Here is a 22,013-nt window from a genome sequence, read left to right as displayed (position 1 = left end):
ATACCCAAGTTTCATCCCCCGTGACTGTCCTAGAAAGAAAACCATCGACTTCTTCACTGTAGGGTGTCGAAAACTGAAGTACACTGCCCATCCGTCGTTTTTTGTGTTGTTCAGTAAGAATTTTGGGTACCCAATGTGAACAAAGTTTTCGAAATTTAAGTTTTTCATAACAATTTCATGAATAAGTGATTGTGAGATTTGTGGAACTTCCATAGCAAGGGCGCTAAGTGTAAACTTATGGTTGTGCTTGATCTTCTCTTCAATTGTGTGAACCAATTCATCAGTAACCACAGACGGACGTCCACTTAGGTCATCATCGTGCACTTGATCACGTCCTTCATTGAACAGTATGACCCATCTTCTAACCATTGAATCATTCATAGCATTTTGTCCGTAAACTTCGCAGATTTGCCGATGAATTTCCTTTGGTTTAACTTTCTTTGCATTTAGGAAACGAATCACAGATCTGATTTCACACGCGGTGGCATTTTCAGTTACGGCTGACATTATAAAGAAGCACTACAAAGCACACGTCGGCAGTAGCGATCTGAAAATGAAGTACATGTCTTCTCCTTGAGTCAGAGTAACTGCCGCGCAAGCCCGGAACTGCGATCGTAGCGCTGCCGCAGATGGAAATAGAAACGGAACTTACTACGTGGACGACCCTCGTATTAGGCCATTATCAAGTGTATCTGAAAGTCACGCTGTAGAGCAGCAGTCAAATTAATCAGTTCATTTGACATTGCGTCTGTACAGCATAACTTCCAGATACACTTGATAATGACCTAATTTAAAGGCCAGAACCAGTCTTGTGAACTTAATGAAGTTCTTAAAAAAGGAAATGGAGTAGCTCTTCATTAACTGAACATCAGTTGCGGAATCAGAAGCACCTCCGTCCAGACATGGAGAAAATAACGAAGTCGTGATATTCATAAATGGGAAATCGACACAGGAGCATACTACCGATTTTTCCTGGCAAGGTTATGTCAGGCTGTCAAGACGAAGTTGCGCAGTAGGATCTCCGATCGGGTGTTTTTCTTCCACGGAGACTCCCCAGCTCATTCTGCACTGTACCCAGTTAGATGTGCTGCTTCTTTGAGCGATTAAATTATGATTACTTATGGACATGCTGTCTACGTTTCAGAACCGTGATTGTGTGGAATAATTACTTATTCGTAAGTCACATTTAATTGTTTTTATGTAACTGTCTGCAGCTCGTGGTCTTGCGGCAGCGTTCTCGCTTCCTGCGCACGGGGTCCCGGGTTCGATTCCCGGCGGGGTTATGGATTTTTCCTGTCTCGAGATGACTGGGTATTGTTGTGTCGTCATCATCATCATTCATCCCCTTTACGGTCGGAGGAAGGCAATGGCAAACAACGTCCACTAGGACCTTGCCTAGTACGGCGGTGCGGGTCTCCCGCATCGTCTCCTACGCTCCTCGGAGTATGGGACCTCATCATCATCATGCTTAACATATTGCAACGCGTTTCGAGAAGGGCCTGCTCATCTTCAGGCGTTTGTACATACAGAAAATTGTTACTTAAAAATAAAATGTCTTAAACTAAATTAACATAGGACTCTTGTTCATAGTTATCTGCTGGTGTAGCTGTTGGGATACTTGTCTGGAGAGGGGTGGTGGTGAAATTGATGTCCAGCGATATCTTCTGCTGGTGTGGTGGGGCTGCTGTGTCTTAACGAGACTTTCGTGTAAACGGCTCAAGATGAGCAAAACATGCTCGAAACGCGTTGCAGTGTTGTTAAATTAAACATAAAAACAGAAGTTACTGGCAGGAGAAAATAAAAGAAAGTAATTAAATTTTGCCTCGCCTCCGCAGTCTCTTGACATGATGCCCAGTGACTTCCCCCTCCTCCCTCCGGTGAGAAAAGCATTGCGTGTCAGGCATTTCAAGAAATACGACATGGTGATATTCTAGGTGTATTGATCGGTGAGCAATTAAAACGCAGGCTTCTACAATCAAGCCTTCTGGCAAGTCATGCATCGCCGTGAAAAATGTGTCACATAGAAGGTAAATGTATAGGGAAGGACTAAAAACAAAACCAAGTGTCGCCGTCGCAGTCTGATTTTTTTCGACGCGATAGATACAATTTTATGACTACATCTTGTACTGGCGAATTGTCATCTCATCGTTCACTTCCTAATAATTATTTCTTTCCTCAATGAGAGGACATAATTGCAGAACGATCCATGGATTTTCGGCGCCTTATTTCGCTTGGAAGAGGTCAGATGCTGGGGTAACCTATCGCAAGGTACAGTCCATCTCCGAGGGGCCACGTCCTTTGAGCTTTTGTGTGTGGAGTGTGGAGCTAAAACACTAGTAGGTGAAGGTGGGGTGAAGTGCTTTCTAAAGAAAACTGAATATTTACCAAACCATGGTTATTCACAGAAGCTTGTCGATTACACATTTGGAACGTACATTTTATAAGGTATCGCACCAAATATTTCTAAATGAAACAGAAAATAATATATAGGAACTACATGCGTTTTGAGGCTTACAGAGTGACCACTTTCCTCTACGTAAGGCGCTAATGTGGTCATTGCCATCGCAACAGCATCCCAAGTGTACTGTTCTGGTTTTTGGATATATTGGCTAGGCATTTTGATGCCCTAGCATATGAAACTTTACCAAGTGGCTGGAGCAGACCATTTTAGATCGAATTTTTCTATTAGGCTAAATAAAACAGAACAAAGAGGGTTTTAAATAGTACAAATTAATCAATTGAAAATTGTCACAAAGGAATAGAATGACGAGTGAAGGACAGATGGGTCTAGAAATCAATCTTATATGTAGTATTGTGCGTGATATATGGAAGAACTAACTCGTATTGGGGTAAACACCTTGACCACTTTTCCCGATGAACAGTGTGGCCACTTTTCCTCGATCGGACGCAAAGTCGTCATTAGTGGCCCACAGTGGAAACCATCAGACCGAAGAAACAACAAGGAACTACATTTGATGATCAAAAGACATTATTTAAACACTGTTACGATAAAAAAGTATTACTCTACCTTAAGCGCGGTAACAAGAATAATATAAATAACTTAACGAAGTAGATCACGGGGGAGCGGCTAACTGTCAGTGTCTAATGGGTACAACATTTTTACGCAAGCGACCATCTTGCCGTCATCAGGTGCGCTGATGAAGTGACTGCTTGATTGCCGGCTTTTTTTTTTTTTTTTTTTAAAAAAAAAAACTCTTTATTGATACAACAACAACTACAACATTAACTCAATTGAAAACAAGTTTGATACAATGACTCATAAATAACAGCAAACATTGTTTGATACATATTGACCCACCACCTTACAAAATTAGTGGGTCCGATTATGATAAATTTGAAAAATCATGCAGCTGATTATTATTATTTTTATTGTTAATTGGCACTAGCTACGGACAGGGTTAATATACCTACGTGATTACTTGGTTAATCTATGAATAGCTACTCTGCAGCGATTACAAGTGTGCCAGATGATGTTTATAAACCTACTGTTAGGCCTGCTCACTGAGCTAACCCCAGCGAGCGTGCCCCTGGCACAGGGCTGGCCAATACTTTAATTTCGCTGCAGTCCCTACCTATGTTATTTGTTGTTGGTATTCTAATTCTACATTATTCGGTATATCTAGTTCCTATAGAATCTGGTGCGTAAGTCAAGTCCGGGAAAGGTGCTCCTGCTCTCCTAATCCGATAACGCGGCGGATTCCAGTTGTGTATCAACTGGCCAGTTCCGCGCTCGGCGGCAACTGCAGGTGCACCTGAGTCTTTATCGGGTTGTTATTTGTCCTATTGGTTCCTAATGAAGTCCCTCAGAATCTTTTTTGAGATTGCATTAGCCAAATTGTTGAGGACATTGAAGGTCTCAGCACGTCGTAGTAATGTATATGTATCTCTATTTGGTAACTGATTTCTTAGTTCTAGCCCCACGTCGTCATGCAACGTACAGTCATAGACGACGTGTTCGGGTGTTCCCTCCAGAGCACCACAGTCACACGCTGGCGTTGCCTGTTTGCCAAATCGACATAAATATGTCGGATATGGCCCGTGACCTGTTAGAAAGTGCAGCAGACCTCTACTTGGCTCAAAGTAGCTCATTTGTAGCCGTTCTTTGATATTAGGTAGTAATTGGAAAACCCTCCTTCCCGTTTCCTCACTTTCCCATTGCTGTTGCCAAAGTTCTTCCCCCCTTCTCTTTATTGAGTACTTGTCCCCCACTTGTACCCCCATGATTTCCCTGGTTTTATCTATTTTCCCTTTGGAGACCCAGTACCACGCCCCCTGCTCCCTAATTTTTATATCTAGTGGACATAATCCTATTATTACTAACAGAGCCCCCCCAGGTGTTGTTCGGTAAGCTCCTACAGAGCGCAACAGCATGTTTCGCTGCACCCTTCTAACAGTCACTGCAGGCACTACCCTCGTGAGCCTGTGTGCCCACACCCCACTGGCATATCCAACTAAAGACGTTAAAATGCTATTATGGTAGAGTTTGATTAAGGATGGAGGTAGATGAAACCTCCTGTGGCCTATATTTATGAGATTATTTAGGACCTCTAACGCACGTTGTGATATGTGTTCTATGTGGGTGTTGTAGCTCCATTTTTCATCTACTATGATTCCTAGATACCTGGCCTCTCGTCGCCGAAGAACTGGTGTTCCCTCAATTCTAACCGTTGGATTCCTAGCAAGACTACCTTTCATTAACAGATACGTTGATTTGTGTGGTGCAACTTTCATTTTGGATTCTTGGCACCATCTCTGAAGTACTGTCATTGTGTGTTCTACCTTTGGCTCAAGTTCCTCTCGGCTACGGCCGCCTACCAGCAGGAGGAGGTCATCAGCGTAAGCTATCACGTCTAGCACGTCCTCACTTTGTTGTAGTTTCTCCAAGAGGGGTTCTATATTAATATCCCAAAAGAGTGGCCCCAGAACTGATCCCTGGGGACACCCCTTCGTGATGGTTTTACTCATTCTCCCGCTAGGCGATGATAGCCATACCTCCCTGTCCATGCAATAGCTCCTCAGACAGCCATAGAGGGGCCCTGGACACTCCTTCTCTCGCAAGCGAGAGAAGAGCGAGGGCCACCACAGGTTGTCGAAGGCGCCACTGATGTCCACCATGATGCCTACCACATACTTGTGCTGGGTTGAGCCACAGACCTCGGCCGCTAGGGCAATTGCGTCAGACGCAGATCGCCCCGGCCTGAAGCCGAACTGCCTGTCGCTCATCCCGCACAGTATCCTGTGAGCTGTCAGTCTGTCAGCTAGTAGCTTCTCCAGTAATTTCCCTAAGTTGTCTAAGAGGCAAATTGGCCTATAGGATTTTGGTTCTGTAGGGTCCTTATCCTTCCCTTTTTGTATGATTATGACATTTGCCCTTTTCCATATTTTAGGAAAACTGCCGGTTCTCAGGCATTCGTTGAACAATCCTGTGAGGGGTGTTACTAGCTGAGGGGCAAGAAACTGCACCACCTCCGCGGCTATGCCGTCTGGCCCTGGTGCTTTACCCTTTTTCAGTAATTTAATTTGTTCTGCCACTTCTTCCTCCGAAAAGGGGTACACCATGGTGTTATTTATGTATTCATGTAGATCCTCTCTGCGGATTTGTTGTTGGAGTTCATCCTCCTCAGTATCTTCGTCATCCGGCAGCAGAGTGCGCAGGAGAACTTCGGCAGTTTCCTGCCACGACTCTGTCATTCTGCCTCCGTCTCTGACCGTCGAGAGGACCGCAGGGGACCTGATTTTCTCTCTAACCAACTTATAAGGTATTCCCCAGGGGTCAGTGGCTAACTGGCTCAAAACATATTTTTCCCAACTTTTTATTCTTACCTCCTTTAATTCTTTTTGAAATTTTTTCTTTTCCTCCCTGTACTGCTGCAGCCAGTATTGTTTCTCCTGCCAGACGGCACTTCGCTGGTAGTACCTTCTCGCCCGTCTTACAGACTGACGCATACTCTCAAGATCGGCAGACCATGGCGAAGGGGAAGCCGCCACGGCTCTCCTCCTGGTTGGCACAGCGGCCTTGACCGCGCTGACTATAGTCCCTACCAGTTCTTCGGCATACCTATCTACATCCAGGTCACCTTCCGGCAATGGCGGAATGCCACACTCCCGAGCCAGGCAGTCCCAGTCAGTTCTATTGTAATTGAGTTGAGTCTCCCATCCGAGGTCCCAGCGGCACCCTTCCTCTCTGAGGCAGAAGGTAATCAGGTTGTGATCGCTTGTAGTGGCATTTTCGTTGACTTTCCAGTCCTCAATGATACTAATGGCATTGGCAGTTACCAGGGTGACGTCAATATTTGTCCCCTGCCCTCCGCCTCCTCTGTAGGTTGGGGGATTTCCTGGTTTATTTGCCACTACAAGTTGGGAGGCCATGATTAGTTCCTCAGCCTTCTCACCATTGGCGTCCCTTGTGCCGCTGTACCACATGGGGGACTTGGCATTGATGTCGGCGGTGACAATAACCCTGCGCCCACGCAGCGCTGTGATAGTTCTCGCTAGGTGGTCAGAGAATTCTTCAAAATTTCCTCCATATTGGAAATACATATTTACTAGATGTATTAGTCCAAGCGGGGTTTGTAGTTCAACCACATTGCAGTGGCTGTTTGACAGTTGTACTAGACATGTGGCTCTTAGGGTCTTGTTTGCAACTATTGTGACTGCCTTTGGCTCTTCTCCTGTGGAGATTACCTGCCAAGTGGTAGACATGAAGGAGATCTGTCCCGCCCGGGAGTACGGCTCCTGCAGACAGATTACGTCCAGTCTCCTCTCCTCCACTACCTTTCGCAGCTCCTGCATGACCAGCCGACTATTGTGGGTGTTTATCTGTCCTATAGTGATTTCAGTTGTCATGGAAAATAGGTGTGAAAATTGCAATCAGGCCATGGTTTTCTATAGTCTGTCGCAATTCGACCATTTGCAAGGACAGATTGCACATAAATCTCTTGCATATTAAAATCTTCGCCCCTTCTCTCAAAAACCCTTCTAAGAAGGTCACGCAGAGCCCCGAAATCGGTGGGAAGATTCATTGACTTTAACTGAATCCTATCCACAGCCTCCATTGTCGAGAAGGTGACCCTTCTGCCATATTTGTGACCTATTCGTACGACGTGCCTGAGTGCCGTAGTGAGGACAGCCGGTTGCTCCAGGCGTGAAAGCTGCATGGCAAGCTCCAAGTTCGGGTAGATCCTTCTAGGATCCGGATCTGGTGCTCTCGGGATTACTTCCAATTTATTAGTACTTGTTATTTGGTTGTCTTGTAGAACAATTTGGAGAGTTCCCTCCTGATCTGGAGCGATGCCATTACTCTCTTCCGGTTGTGAGCTGTCTTCTGTCTCTTCTTCTAAGTCCGTCTGTATGCACAGATCAACCATGACTATTTGTTGTGGGCATATTTCTTCTTTGTTGATGACAAAGCTTGCTGCTTCTGGGTTGAGTGTTGAATTTTCACTCATATGCACCAGAGTTTTGAGCTCGATCAGGTTTCCTGACTCAGTCATATTCACTACTTCTTCGGTCTTTATTTCATCATCTGTCTGAATACTTGAATCAACCATGATGTTTTCCCTTTTTACTGTCTCCTGGATAGATTTTAAGAACTTTTTGAAATTTTCTGCCCTTTCAGCGTCTCTTTTTTTCTTGCTCGGAGACTTTCTTTTGGTTGATCTGGTTTGGTTGTTTTCATTGGCCATAATCTGTTCGGGATATTAAGCGCTGTTCAAGAAGTTTATATGTGGGGCAGTTCCTCCCGGTTGTGCCACAGGTCTTTTTTCCCCTTCGTGTGCATGGTATGCATACAGCGGATTTTGTACATTCCTTTCTGACGTGGTTTTCTTCTCCACACCTGGAGCATGCCGGCTTCCTACTACAATATTTGTGTACATGGTCAATGTCCCCACAATTGTGGCAGCGGGGTACTACTAAGTAGTCTCTCACATTAATGGCGTGAAAGCCTATGTATGCCCTGCCCATAGCCGTTAGTTTTCGCCATAATCCCCCTGAGACTTCTGCTACATGGTGAACAACATCTCTGTCCCTAGGTCCAGTTCTAAATCTCAGTTTAAAATCTTTTAGGAATGCTTCCATGCTTAGGTCAGAGTCTTCAAGGTTTTGCCGATAGAGAGTCTCACATAAATCCTCATCTGACATGGATTTGGGGACATCATATAGTATGACAAGTGGATTACGCTTTTGGGGGGGTTCGCACTTAACCGACTTGCATAGCTTTTGGTTTCTTAAAAGTTTGTTCTTATCATCTTCTGAGGCTACGTCTACAATGACAACATTTTTTGTAACTTTAACCTTATTAATCTTAATCTTTTCCTTGACGGGATTAACTGCGGTTGCAAAAACTTCCTGTACCTTTTTTATGTCCTGGCCAGGTAGTGGTTTCAAAAAGACTGCAGTGTCTGGCCGTTTGGAGACCTTAGCAATAGTCTCTTTGGTCGATTGGGCCTTTGGAGCAGCTTGTGCCGCAACGCCAGCCCATGTCCTTCCTGGTTGTTTTCTGAGCCTGTCGTTCTCTTTTTCAAGCTCCTCAAGTCTCCCTTCAAGCTTGGCTATCGCCCATGCTGCTAATTCATTTTTTATTGCCAGTACAGCAGCCTGACTGATCTTTCCATTCTTAACATTTTGATCGAGTAGTTGGGTGATCCTCATGTGTCTCTCTATATTACTCTCCTCCATTAACTGACCCAGGCCTTCCTGTGGGGAGGGGTCAGAAAGCATCGAAGCCCTTGTGGGCGCGCATAGATCGCTTGTCTCTTCAGTAGCCATCATGTGTAGGACAAGCGAAAAAAGGGGTTGGAAGCCGGCTTGGGGCTTATATCGCTTCCCACCCACTCCCTGCGTTGTGGCGGTCTATCCTCCATCGAGGCCCCAGCATTACCTCGCCCACTCCTCGCGGTGTCACCAGCGCACCAGAAGATGGCAAAGTGGTCGCTTGCCGAAGGATTGTGCCCGTTGGACACTGACATCTGGCCGTTCACCCCTGAACTACACTGTGAAACAGAATTAATGGATCACTTTTTCGAAATTCCGTAATGTCTCTCATTCAGTGGTGGATACGGAAAAACCTCAAGGAGGGGGCGGTAAAGACATCTTGATCTACCTCTACTTTTACCGTGATAAAAAATAATCAAGTCACGTGCAGACGTTAAGAAAGTTTTATTTAAAGTGGTTATACACATATACAAGAGAATCCCATCTTGTGTAAACTAGCTTCCTATTCGGCGAATAGTCCGTATTTATAACGATACGTATCGAATGTTCTCTGTAGAAGGAAACAGTAGAATGTTGGCGACTTTTCTCGAACCAATGCCAGACAGAACAGCGTATCGAGATCACTAGAATGGCTGCCACTTTTCTCATTATTTCCTTCCTATCTCTATCCCATCCCGTTTTCTTTACGTTCCTTTCACCCCAGTTATTCGTGTATACAGGGTGTTACAAAAAGGTACGGCCAAACTTTCAGGAAACATCCTCACACACAAATACAGAAAAGATGTTATGTGGACATGTGTCCGGAAACGCTTAATTTCCATGTTAGAGCTCATTTTAGTTTCGTCAGTATGTACTGTACTTCCTAGATTCACCGCCAGTTGGCCCAATTGAAAGAAAGGTAATGTTGACTTCGGTGCTTGTGTTGACGTGCGACTCATTGCTCTACAGTACTAGCATCAAGCACATCAGTACGTAGCATCAACAGGTTAGTGTTCATCACGAACGTGGTTTTGCAGTCAGTGCAATGTTTACAGAAGCGGAGTTGGCAGATGCCCATTTGATGTATGGATTAGCACGGGGCAATAGCCGTGGCGCGGTACGTTTGTATCGAGACAGATTTCCAGAACGAAGGTGTCCCGACAGGAAGACGTTCGAAGCAATTGATCGGCGTCTTAGGGAGCACGGAACATTCCAGCCTACGACTCGCGACTGGGGAATACCTATAACGACGAGGACACCTGTAATGGAAGAGGCAATTCTTCGTGCAGTTGACGATAACCCTAATGTCAGCGTCAGAGAAGTTGCTGCTGTACAAGGTAACGTTGATCACGTCACTGTATGGAGAGTGCTACGGGAGAACCAGTTGTTTCCGTACCATGTACAGCGTGTGCAGGCACTATCAGCAGCTGATTGGCCTCCACGGGTACACTTCTGCGAATGTTTCATCCAACATTGTGTCAATCCTCATTTCAGTGCAAATGTTCTCTTTACGGATGAGGCTTCATTCTAACGTGATCAAATTGTAAATTTTCGCAATCAACATGTGTGGGCTGACGAGAATCCGCACGCAACTGTGCAATCACGTCATCAACACAGATTTTCTGTGAACGTTTGGGCAGGCATTGTTGGTGATGTCTTGATTGGGCCCCATGTTCTTCCACCTACGCTCAATGGAGCACGTTATCATGATTTCATACGGGATACTCCACCTGTGCTGCTAGAACATGTGCCTTTACAAGTACGGCACAACATGTGGTACATGCACGATGGAGTTCCTGCACATTTCAGTCGAAGTGTTCGTACGCTTCTCAACAACAGATTCGGTGACCGATGGATTGGCAGAGGCGGACCAATTCCATGGCCTCCACGCTCTCCTGATCTCAACCTTCTTGACTTTCATTTATGGGGGTATTTGAAAGCTCTTGTCTACGCAACCCCGGTACCAAATGTAGAGACTCTTCGTGCTCGTATTGTGGACGGCTGTGATACAATACGCCATTCTCCAGGGCTGCATCAGCGTATCAGGGATTCCATGCAACGGAGGGTGGATGCATGTATCCTCGCTAACGGAGGACATTTTGAACATTTCCTGTAACAAAGTGTTTGAAGTCACGCTGGTACGTTCTGTTGCTGTGTGTTTCCATTCCATGATTAATGTGATTTGAAGAGAAGTAATAAAATGAGCTCTAACATGGAAAGTAAGCGTTTCCGGACACATGTCCAAATAACATATTTTCTTTCTTTGTGTGTGAGGAATGTTTCCTGAAAGTTTGATCGTACCTTTTTGTAACACCCTGTATGTTCCAGCTGTTTCATCGCGAGTGGTGTCTGTTCCGTCGGACATGTCGGACGGAACAGATAGCACTCAAATCTATAAGTGTCAAAGATCTTTTGTCTTTACGATCAAGTGGGTCCACTTCCACTGGAATACCCCCGTGTGTATGTACCTCCATTGGAAGGTATTTCCGGCAGTACGTCCGTGTGACCTGTTTCGTCCTCATCCTCTCACCTGCACTTTGTCCCCACTTAGCAAAATCGGCGCGTGCACAGGACGGCGGACTTACTTGCAGAGCGTCGGCGGGCAGAGCAGGAAGAGGACGCGGTTGTCGCTGAGGTTGGCGCCGTAGACGAGCGCGAGCACGCAGTCGCGCGTGGCGAACTTGTCGAGGCCGTAGCGGCGGCAGGCGGTCAGCAGGTCGGGGTCGCGGTCTCGGTCGCGGCCGCCCTGAGAGATCTCCTTGACGCAGGCGAGGTCGAGGTAGCCCTCCTCGAGCGTGGGCTCGGCGCCCGCCAGCTTGAGCAGCAGGCCGGGCGCCACCGCCTCCTCGGGGTTGGCGCCCAGGCAGTAGTCGGAGGCGGGCCCGCCGCCGCCGCCCGCGCCCGTGCGCAGCGCGCTCCACGCCGGCCGCCCCCACGTCAGCGTGGCGCAGCTGCGCTCCAGGCGCGCGTACACCAGCGCCGTGCGCGACCCGCCCTCCGCGTCCCAGTGCACCGCCGTGCTGCCGTGGTGCAGCACCTGCAAGCGCCGGCCCACTCTCAGCGAACACGGCAAATGACTCGGAGCACTATGGGTCTTAACATCTGAAGTCATCAGTCCCCTGGAACTTAGAACTACTTAAACCTAACTAACCTAAGGACATCACACACATCCATGCCCGAGGCTGGATTCGAACCAGCGACTGTAGCGGTCACGCGGCTCCAGACTGAAGCGCCTAGAACCGCTCGGCCATCCCTGCCGGCTCAGCGAACGCGGATACTGCGAGCTGCGCACGAGAACTGCCAGACAGTCACTGGTAGCGAGTGACATCTATTAAATATCTGGACGTGTGTGTTTGCATAAACTCGTTAACAATGACAGGGAAGCAGTAGTGAAGAAGAGAGTGAGACAGGCGTAAAGATACTATAGTCGACATCCGTACCAACGATATACAGCACGACCCAAAAGTCCATTAACTTTTGAAAATTCTTCACAGAATAATCCAGGGTAAGAGGTAAACATTGACATACGTGCTTGAAATGACACAGGGTTTTACGAGAAAAAAAGAAAAAGAAAAGTGCACTAAATGACCAACAAATTAAAAACAATAATCAGCATAACAATTGATTTTTAGAAAAGACGACGTTCTTTATGCCAATTGCTGAATATGTCGGCCGTCATTCTTCAACACTGGCTCTGAGAACTATGGGACTTAACATCTGAGGTCATCAGTCCCCTAGAATTTGTTGTTGTTGTTGTTGTGGTCTTCAGTCCTGAGACTGGTTTGATGCAGCTCTCCATGCTACTCTATCCTGGGCAAGCCTCTTCATCTCCCAATACTTACTGTAACCTACATCCTTCTGAATCTGCTTAGTGTATTCATCTCTAGGTCTCCCTCTACGATTTTTACCCTCCACGCTGCCCTCCAATACTAAATTCGTGATCCCTTGATGCCTCAGAATATGCCCTACCAACCGGTCCCTTCTTCATGTCAAGTTGTGCCACAAACTCCTCTTCTCCCCAATTATATTCAATACTTCATCATTAGTTATGTGATCTACCCATCTAATTTTCAGCATTCTTCTGTAGCACCACATTTCGAAAGCTTCTATTGTCTTCTCGTCCAAACTATTTATCGTCCATGTTTCACTTCCATACATGGCTACACTCCATACAAATACTTTCAGAAACGACTCCCTGACATTTAAATCTATACTCGATGTTAACAAATTCCTATTCTTCAGAAACGCTTTCATTGCCATTGCCAGTCTACATTTTCTATCCTCTCTACTTCGACCATCATCAGTTATTTTGCTCCCCAAATAGCAAAACTCCTTTACTACTTTAAGTGTCTCATTTTCAAATCTAATTCCCTCAGCATCACCCGACTTAATTCGACTACATTCCTAGAATTTAGAACTACTTAAACCTAACTAACCTAAGGTCACCACACACATCCATGCCCGAGGCAGGATTCGAACCTGCGACCGTAGTGGTCGCGCATTTCCAGACTGAAGCGCCTAGGACCGCTCGGCCACACCGGCCGTCTCTTCAACACTACCTTCAGGAGAGGGACAATACTGTGAACGGCACTGTACAGTGAGAAATTGCCGTCGGATGTTGTCTTTTAGCAGTCCTAATGAGGTCGGACGATTGCGGTAGACTTGCGACTTCAGCTGACCAAGACCAAACATGACGTACATCTGCATCTACGTGATTACTCTGCTATTCACAGTAAGGTGCGTGGTAGTGGGTTCAATGAACCACCTTCAAGCTGTCTCTTTACTGTTCCACTCTCGAACGGCATGCTGGAAAAACGAGCTCATAAATTTTTCTGTGCGTGCCCTAATTTCTCTTATTTTATCGTGACGATCATTTCTCCCTATGTAGGTGGGTGCCAACAGAATGTTTTCGGAATCGGAGGAGAAAACTGGTGATTAAAATTTCACGAGAAGATCACGTCGCAACGAAAAACGCCTTTGTTTTAATGACTGCCACTCCAACTCACGTATCATGTCTGTGACACTATTTCCCCTACTTCGCAATAAAACAAAATGAGCTGCCCTTCTTTCTACTTTTTCGATGTCATCCGCCAGTCCCACCTGATGCGGATCCCACACCGCATAGCAGTATTCCAGAATAGGGCGGACAAGCGTGGTGTAAGCAGTCTCTTTAGTAGACCTGTTGCACCTTCCAAGTGTTCTCCCAGTGAATCGCGGTCTTTGGTTTGCTCTACCCACAATATTATCTATGTGATCGTTCCAATTTCAGTTATTTGTAATTGTAATCCCTAAGTATTTAGTTGAATTTACAGCCTTCAGATTTGTGTGACTTATCGCGTAATCGAAATTTAGCGGATTTCTTTTAGTACCCATATGAATAACTTCACATTTTTCCTTATTCAGGGTCAACTGCCACTTTTCGCACCATATAGATGTCTTATCTAAATCATTTTGCAAGTCTTTTTGATCTTCTGATAACTTAACAAGACGGTAAATGACGGCATCATCTGTAAACAAATCTAAGACGGCTACTCAGATTGTCTCCTATGCCGTTAATATAGATCAGGAACAATAAAGGGCCTGTAACACTTCCTTGGGGAACGCCGGATATTACTTATCTTTTACTCGACGACTTTCCGTCTACTACTACGAACTGTGACCTTTCTGACAGGTACTCACGAATCCAGTCGAAAAGCTGAGGCGATACTCAGTAGGCGCACAGTATCGTTACAAGATGCTTGTGAGGAACGGTGTCGAAAGCTTTCTGGAAATCTAAAAATATGGAACCAAGTTGACATCCCCTGTCGGTAGCACTCATTACTTCATGAGAATAAAGAACTAGTTGTGTTTCACAAGAACGATATTTTCTGAAACCGTGCAGACTATGTGTCAATAAATCGTTTTCCTCGAGGTACTTCATAATGTTCGAATACAGTATATGTTCCAAAACCCTACTGCAAATCGTACGTGGCGGCGCAGTACGCGATCCACACTAAACGATGTACGCAAGAGATTTTTCACACGTATAGCAACATGGGGTGGAGTTCCATCCTGCATCTAAGTCGTACCTTCCAGCAGGTGTTTATCAGCCAGGCTAGGGACGATCTGACTCCCTCGCCGTCGTCGTCGCCCGCCCTCTGTCGAAGTGACCGATTGCTTGTAGACTCATCATGTAGTGCTTCTGTTACAGCTGACGTGTTGCTGTGGGTTCAGCTTGACAGTTGGCATTCCGGTGTCACCTATTGGTCACCCATCAGATTCCCTCCGTCGTGTGGGCAAGAGCTTGGTGTACTGGGTATTATGGTTGGTCAGCCATCGGACTTCCTCCGTAGAGTGGGCAGAACGTGGTGTACTGATTCCCTCTGGAAGTACAGCTCATTTTATACACGATTCTCTTGTGAATTGACTGGCGTGTTGCTGTCCAGTGTCATCTGTCCGCCAGTTTTTGCTCTAGTTTTTGGTTTCAATAAAACGCCATGTTATTTCCGGGACGTGTGTGAACTTTCACACCTCTACCTACATTATTCTGTGAAGTAGTGCATTTTCAAATGTTAGCAGGCTTTTGTGTCACCCTGTACCTATCAGAGTGCGCTGCCCGGTGAGTCTTGCCTCCCAATACTGTATTTTCTGTCTTTGCGCGCCATTTCTGGGGGACAGGGCATTGTCGTGCCACGCAGACACTGTTACCAGTAGCCATCGCGCTCAGTCGGTAGTGGTTTTGAGTCGGTCGAGTTAACATGTGTGTGGGGGCTGGGGAGGGGGGGAGGAGGGAGGGAGGGGGGGAGGAGGGAGGGAGGGGGGGGGGGACAATACTCGCGGGAAATGGACACGTCAATAGTTTAGTAGTTCTCTATACTATTTACTCGTACTATTGGCAGTACTATCGAGGGGGTATATGTAATTGATATATAAGGGTTAGTGAGAAGACGTGAGTTCGAGAGGGTTTAGGATTAAGCGGAACTGACTTTACGGGGCCAGTTGCCGACTTCGGCGATTCATGTGAGTATCTTTTGTTAAAGAGCCCACCGGCACGTGGAATAATTTAGATGTAAGGTTACGGGATTTATGATCAGCCTCATACAGAATTTGCTTGAAAGACCTGTGCTTTCTTTGGAGTTAATGGACTTTGATTTGTGAATGATAAGGACATAATTAGGCGTGTTTCCTTGTTTAAAGATCAATAAACTGTAAATGGACATCGTCCTTTATTGCAGGAGATTCTTCTGGTCATTTATTATTAAACTTACACAAACGTCACGAACAGTTAGGCACATGCTTTATTTTCAGTATCGGACGTGATCTGTTGTAACTAGTCTCCCTCAGGAACATGGTAAGTTAGAATTTTGAAGAGAGAGTTTACGCAGGGTCATAGACAGTCCCTGATGTTATTAAAGCTGTACATCAAGAGAGCAGTAAAGGAAACCGATGGGAATTTTGGAAAGTTAATCAAACCCCAGGGACCAGAAATTTCAGTTTTGCCGATGACAATGCAATTTTGTCAGAGACGGCGAAGGACCTGGAAGGCCAACTGAATGGAATGGGTAGTGTCTTGAGCAGGGCCGGTCCGAGAACATCTTTCTGCCCAAGCGACTTATTATTTGACGCTACCCCCCTCCTCCCCCCTTTACGTTCGTAGACGTCCACTAGTGCCAGTGGTACTAACTGTTGTACGCACTGTGTAGAAATCTTTCACTTGGCGCCCCTCTCCGGCCACTGCTGATTCTGATCCTGTATAGAAATTTTGTGTTGTGACGCCTCTGGCGACCGCTTCAGTTTCGCGCTGCAAGAGGTGGATTGTGTCCCTTGGGCCTTAAGCCGGTCCTGGTCTTGACAAGAGGATGTAAGATCCGTTTCAACGAAGGTAAAGTAATGGTAATATAATGTACTTGATTAAATCAGGTGATGATGAGGGAATCAAATTAGGAAACGAGACATATAAAGTAGATGAATTTTGCTAATTGCGCAACTAAATAATACCGTCATTGAAGTAGAGAGGATGTAAATTGCAAACTGGCAATAGCGAGAAAAACATTCCTGAAGTAGGGAAATTTCTGAACACTGATTACAGATTTAAGTGTTAGACTGTGTTTTCTGTAGGTATTTGTATCCAATGTACCCTTGGACAGAAACGAAACGTGGACTACAAACTGTTCAGACAACGGGAGAATGAAACGTTTTAAAATGTGGTGTGGAAATCCACAGTCACAAAGCTCAACCACCATTATCATGGATAAATAAATGTACTGAAAATAGAATCCGTGCCAGGAGAAGTGGGAGGTAAGTGTTAAGGGTCACGGTGCGCACACTTCTTTCTTAAAAACTAGGGAATTACAAGGAATGCAGAATGGCAGTCAGCACGTGAACATAACATAGAGAGGCAAAACCATGCGACCCACTGATTTCGACGAGCTTTGGTATAGCAGCAGGCGGTCGTTCGAGATTAGGTCACTATGCTTCTGGTTTCGAAAAAATCGAGTATCCGTTTCGGACCAGGTGAATCGTTAGGAAATATGAAAATTTTATGTCTGCGCATATGGTTCTCACCTAAACTCTACAAAGGAGTAGAAGAAATAATGATTTCGATACGTAGCAAATACACGGGTGAAAAGTCTTTTTTGACCTATGGCGGTGGCCTAGTGGTGCAGTTTTTGTAAATAAAATAATTTATGAACAAGGTAAAAAATGTGACCTGCTTACATTCCTACGAACTTAATCAACATGCGTTTATGTGTCTGATACTTGGTGCTTACTGTGCATATTTTTTCTAGACAGTGCGAGGAGATCTTTATCGAGTTCGATTAACGACCCATAACAGATAAATGCTCTATACGTATGACAGAATTCCTTCTGAAAAATTCTATCAGTGCACACCGGCTATTGCAATGATACCAACTCACACTGGAAAAAAAAACGTACTTCCTCGAGGAACTGAGAGAGAGAGAGAGAGAGAGAGAGAGAAAGGAAAATACATTCTGTGAGAGAAAAATCACCGAAAAAACCCACACTCATCACTGAGAATTAAATATGTTTTGTCAGAGTTCACAGGCACACACTGAGGCGTACCGCCTTACATCGCGCATATTGAGATCGTAACAGCAGCAAACAGACGTCCAGTACGAGTCACGCGAATGACAGGTGGCGTCAGATGCGCAAGAGAATGTAGTTTCTATGTGATCTGTCAGAGGTCCCTAGCTGACGGACACTGTTAAAGCTGCAGTAAAAATACTGTCATTTTTATTTGCAGTTCTGTTTGTTTAATTTTCTAATTGTTTATTAATTACTATTATAATTGTGCTCAGTTATCAGAGTGAATGAAGGAATGAATGTAAAATAATGTTTTATGTGAAGTTTTTGTACTAGTCTCGTGTGAAAGTTCGAGACTGACGTGTGTGTTAGTAATTCGTATTGGGGAATCTGTTATAAACTATTTCGTCAGTTTATAGTACTGGGGAAAAGAGATTAGATTTCGGTAAAGTAGTTTTGTTAAGAGGGAGTTAATTTTATATTTGTAGGTTTTTAAAATGTTATTTACTTTTCTGATTCAGTGACAAATTTTGATTGGTTCTGTGTTATGCACGGAATTGAGCAGGTTTGATGCAGCTTTTCGACTGGCTGTGATGTTTCTCTGCCAATCAAAAATTAGCATATTCGTGCGTAGTTTGGGAATTAAAAACTTCTTTTGTGTAGAGAGATGAGTTGAGTCGGGGCTTGGATCTCATAGTGATAAGACTTATTAATAGCCGCTTCGATGAAATTTATTAATATTGTGATATTTTGGCACCATAATCTTTAAAAAGTGCCGTAAAGTTTGGAAGAGAATCCGATGAAATGGACGGTGTGAAACTCGTAACTTTTGGTGGCATTTTAAATAACTAAATTTCGCGTGGAGTGTTGCTTACTCGCGAACGTGAACATTTCGTTACGTGAGACTGATTATAGCAGCATTTGAGCGAGCTATTCTAAAAGAAGCAATCTGTTTGTAAACTTTCTGGGAAGGATAACAAATAATTACTATAAACTGGCTATCGTTATGAATGATATGTGCGCGTAGACTTTTCAGACTTTGCACAGCTTGGAGTAAGGCTTCGTAGTAACTGGCGTATGCAAGCTTAGTGTAATACTGCGAAATTTTACGCACATAAATATTTTTAACATTTCTTTCAATGACAAAACAGTTTTTAGTGCAATTTGTGGTTACGATGCGTACAGCTATTTGTTTCTATAGCTATTTTCCGGCTGAGAACTGCATTTCAGTAACTTCAAGGGGGCGTGCGTGTGGGAAGAGATTCACCGCGAGGTGAGTGGAACTTTATTAGCAGCGGCACACCTACCGCGCCTCCCCAACACGTTAAGCACTTTAGTTCTCTGAAGCTTGAAAGTTCCTGGCAAAGTGTGTGCCGGACCGCGACTCGAACGTGGGGCCTTCGCCTTTAGCGGGCAAGTGCTCTACCGAATGAACTGTCCAAGCACGACCCTTGACCCTGTAAGTAGGCTGTTTAGGTTTTTTATATTGGTAAAACCGCCGCCACGTAGCGCTCTCTGTATGAAAATCACTGGCAGTGCTGTGTGCAGTCTGTGGCTAGTTTGCATTGTTGTCTGCCATTGTAGTGTTGGGCAGCGGCAGCAGGATGTGAACAGCGCATAGCGTTGCGCAATTCCAAAATCTTTGTGAGTGCACAAGTGGTGGTTATGGACTTGCTACATTATCCGCAAGACTCTTCAACGGTGATTGTGCACCCGCATAGTCACAACAGATGGCTGCTGGCCATCTCTACAAGGACTACAGTGGGTCTGCATCTTTGATGACCCATCAATACCATTATTTCTACAAGGACTGCAGTGGGTCTGCACCTCTGGTGGCCCACCAATACCACGATCTCTACCAGGAATACAGTGGGTCTGCACCTCTGGTGGCACACCAATACCATACTCTCTACCAGGACTACAGTGGGTCTACTCTGTGATGACCTACCTACCAATATTCTTCAAAACTTCGACTGACTCTGCTGTGGGTTTGCTCTGTTGTGGCCCATTACCTGTCTGCATGTCAAGAGTCAGCACTGTCTTTCCATTGGAAGGACAACACTACTTCTTCAAGACTGGATGGAAATCCACAACTTCCGTGTGCATTTTCTTTTACTGCTCAGACTTTGAGAAAAAAAAAACGCTGCAATTTTACTGTGATGAATGATCAGGACTGTCTTTATAGACTGTGAGAAAATTTTAGCTTTTGACCAACATTGTATCAATAAGTGTGTGCATTTGATATCTTTGTTATTGTAATTATGAAAAATTTTATCAAATCATTATTGGCCACTGCCCAAAACAATTTGTAAAATTTTTTGTGGGGAGCATGGGGGCTATGTAAGTAGGCTGTTTAGGTTTTTTATATTGGTAACGCCGCCGCCACGTAGCGCTCTCTGTATGAAAATCACTGGATGTGCTGTGTGCAGTCTGTGGCTAGTTTGCATTGTTGTCTGCCATTGTAGTGTTGGGCAGCGGCAGCAGGATGTGAACAGCGCATAGCGTTGCGCAGTTGGAGGTGAGCCGCCAGCAGTGGTGGATGTGGGGAGAGAGACGGCGGAATCTTGAGAGCGGACGATCTGCACGTGTCTCATTAAGAAAGAGTAAATTTGTAAGACTGGATGTCATGAACTGATATATATAATAAGACTTTGAACAATATTAAGGTAAATACATTGTTTGTTCTCTATCAAAATCTTTCTTTTGCTAACTGTGCTTATCAGTAGTTAAGTGCCTTCAGTAGTTTGAATCTTTTATTTAGCTGGCAGTAGTGGCGCTCGCTGTATTGCAGTAGTTCCAGTAACCAAGATTTTTGTGAGGTAAGCGATTTGTGAAATGCATAGGTTAATGTTAGTCAGGGCCATTCTTTTGTAGGGATTTCTGAAAGTCAGATTGCGTTGCGCTAAAAATATTGTGTGTCAGGTTTAGCACAGTCCTGTACAATTGTTCAAAGGGGACGTTTCAACCCTCCCTCACCGACTTTGCCTCCGCCAGCATCTCACACTGGGGCGGGCCGTCAGTCGTGTTTGGACATTTCGGTCCGTAGAGCAGTTGCTCACTAAAGGAGAAGGCCCCACGTTCGAGTCGCAGTCTGCCACACAGATTCAAGCCAGGAAGTTTCAAATCAGTGCACATTCTGCTGCACAGTAAAATTCATTCTGTAAGCTTTCGTTCTTCCTTCACAATTGTATTTAATTGAAAATAGCAGCGTAGAAGCTTCTCAGCAGTTTCCATTCTCTTGCTCAGGAGTATAGAAATATTGCAGAGCGCGTGATTCGAACCCACGTGCACTGAAGTTCACCTTGATCTTATGGCAGACCTCCTATCACTTGTTGGAAAAGACGACATTTTATTCATAACGGAGACTCAACTGATTGCTTGTTCTGAAAATAACGTATTTCCCTACACAATCACAACAATTTCAGTATTAAATTACCGTTTTCCGCCGTCACCAGCTTCATCTGAAGATGGCCAATGTCGACAGAAACAGGTCATTTACTACTAAAATTGTCGTGTTGTGCCGTGCAATAAATTCTCGGGAACTATTATGTTGCCAGCCTGATAAGTATGTATATAAAATTTCCCTCAGATTTGAGTGTGCTAAACATTCCACCTGGACTGAAACCGATCCTGCATCATTAATTGGTACCTTGATCTTTTTAAAAATAGAACTTATTTCACGTGCCCCCCTCCATCCCCAACAAGTATGTTGAAGCTCGACTACATCAGTGGGTCGCAGCCTCTACCCTCTCCCTATAAGCCTCCAGAAGAGTGTTTTATACAATTTCATTACACTTATAAAAGCACGCTGTTGGTAATCAAATTATTATTGTTCTATATATGATTCATACTTCGAAAACAACTGATGTTTAAAGTTAATCACATAAACAGAAATCTGTGGAAATGTTGGTATTAAAATGATAATGTAATTTAAATCTTAATAGGAATTTTTCTGCTTTGATTGTTTCAGAAATATATTACGTTAAGTTTTGTACTAAAAAAGTGCCTCTAGCGGGATTCTGCTTGCACAAAATAAATTGATTCATTTTGTAAAGCTGCACGTAATTAAATGTCAGAATATGTATATGGTATATGAGTACTCAGTTTTTGTCAGAACTGATCATGTAATGTGAAAAGCTATGGTTCAGTACACTGTCTAAATGAATATAAACCAATCTTCATTATCTATTGGGAAGCCATTTCTAGAGGGTTGTTACACTGTCGCAGATGACCATGCAAGGCATGGGGCAGAAATGTGTTGTAACATCTTCTGT

General features: G+C 44.7%; 1 protein-coding gene across 1 annotated transcript in view; it reads right to left on the bottom strand.

The window, feature by feature from the left end:
• The window catches only part of LOC126455985 (1-phosphatidylinositol 4,5-bisphosphate phosphodiesterase epsilon-1-like), a 464,968-nt gene that overhangs the window by 139,280 nt on the left and 303,675 nt on the right, over positions 1–22,013 (bottom strand). The window contains exon 10 of the mRNA XM_050091742.1: positions 11,301–11,752. Within this exon, the coding sequence (XP_049947699.1) occupies positions 11,301–11,752 (452 nt within the window). The remainder of the gene's footprint in view (positions 1–11,300; positions 11,753–22,013) is intronic.

Source organism: Schistocerca serialis, chromosome 2 (genome assembly GCF_023864345.2).
Source record: "Schistocerca serialis cubense isolate TAMUIC-IGC-003099 chromosome 2, iqSchSeri2.2, whole genome shotgun sequence".
In the NCBI taxonomy this organism is placed as follows: Eukaryota; Metazoa; Arthropoda; class Insecta; order Orthoptera; family Acrididae; genus Schistocerca; species Schistocerca serialis.
Note: the sequence above shows the minus strand (reverse complement) of the source record. Positions and strands in the feature narration are given on the sequence as shown.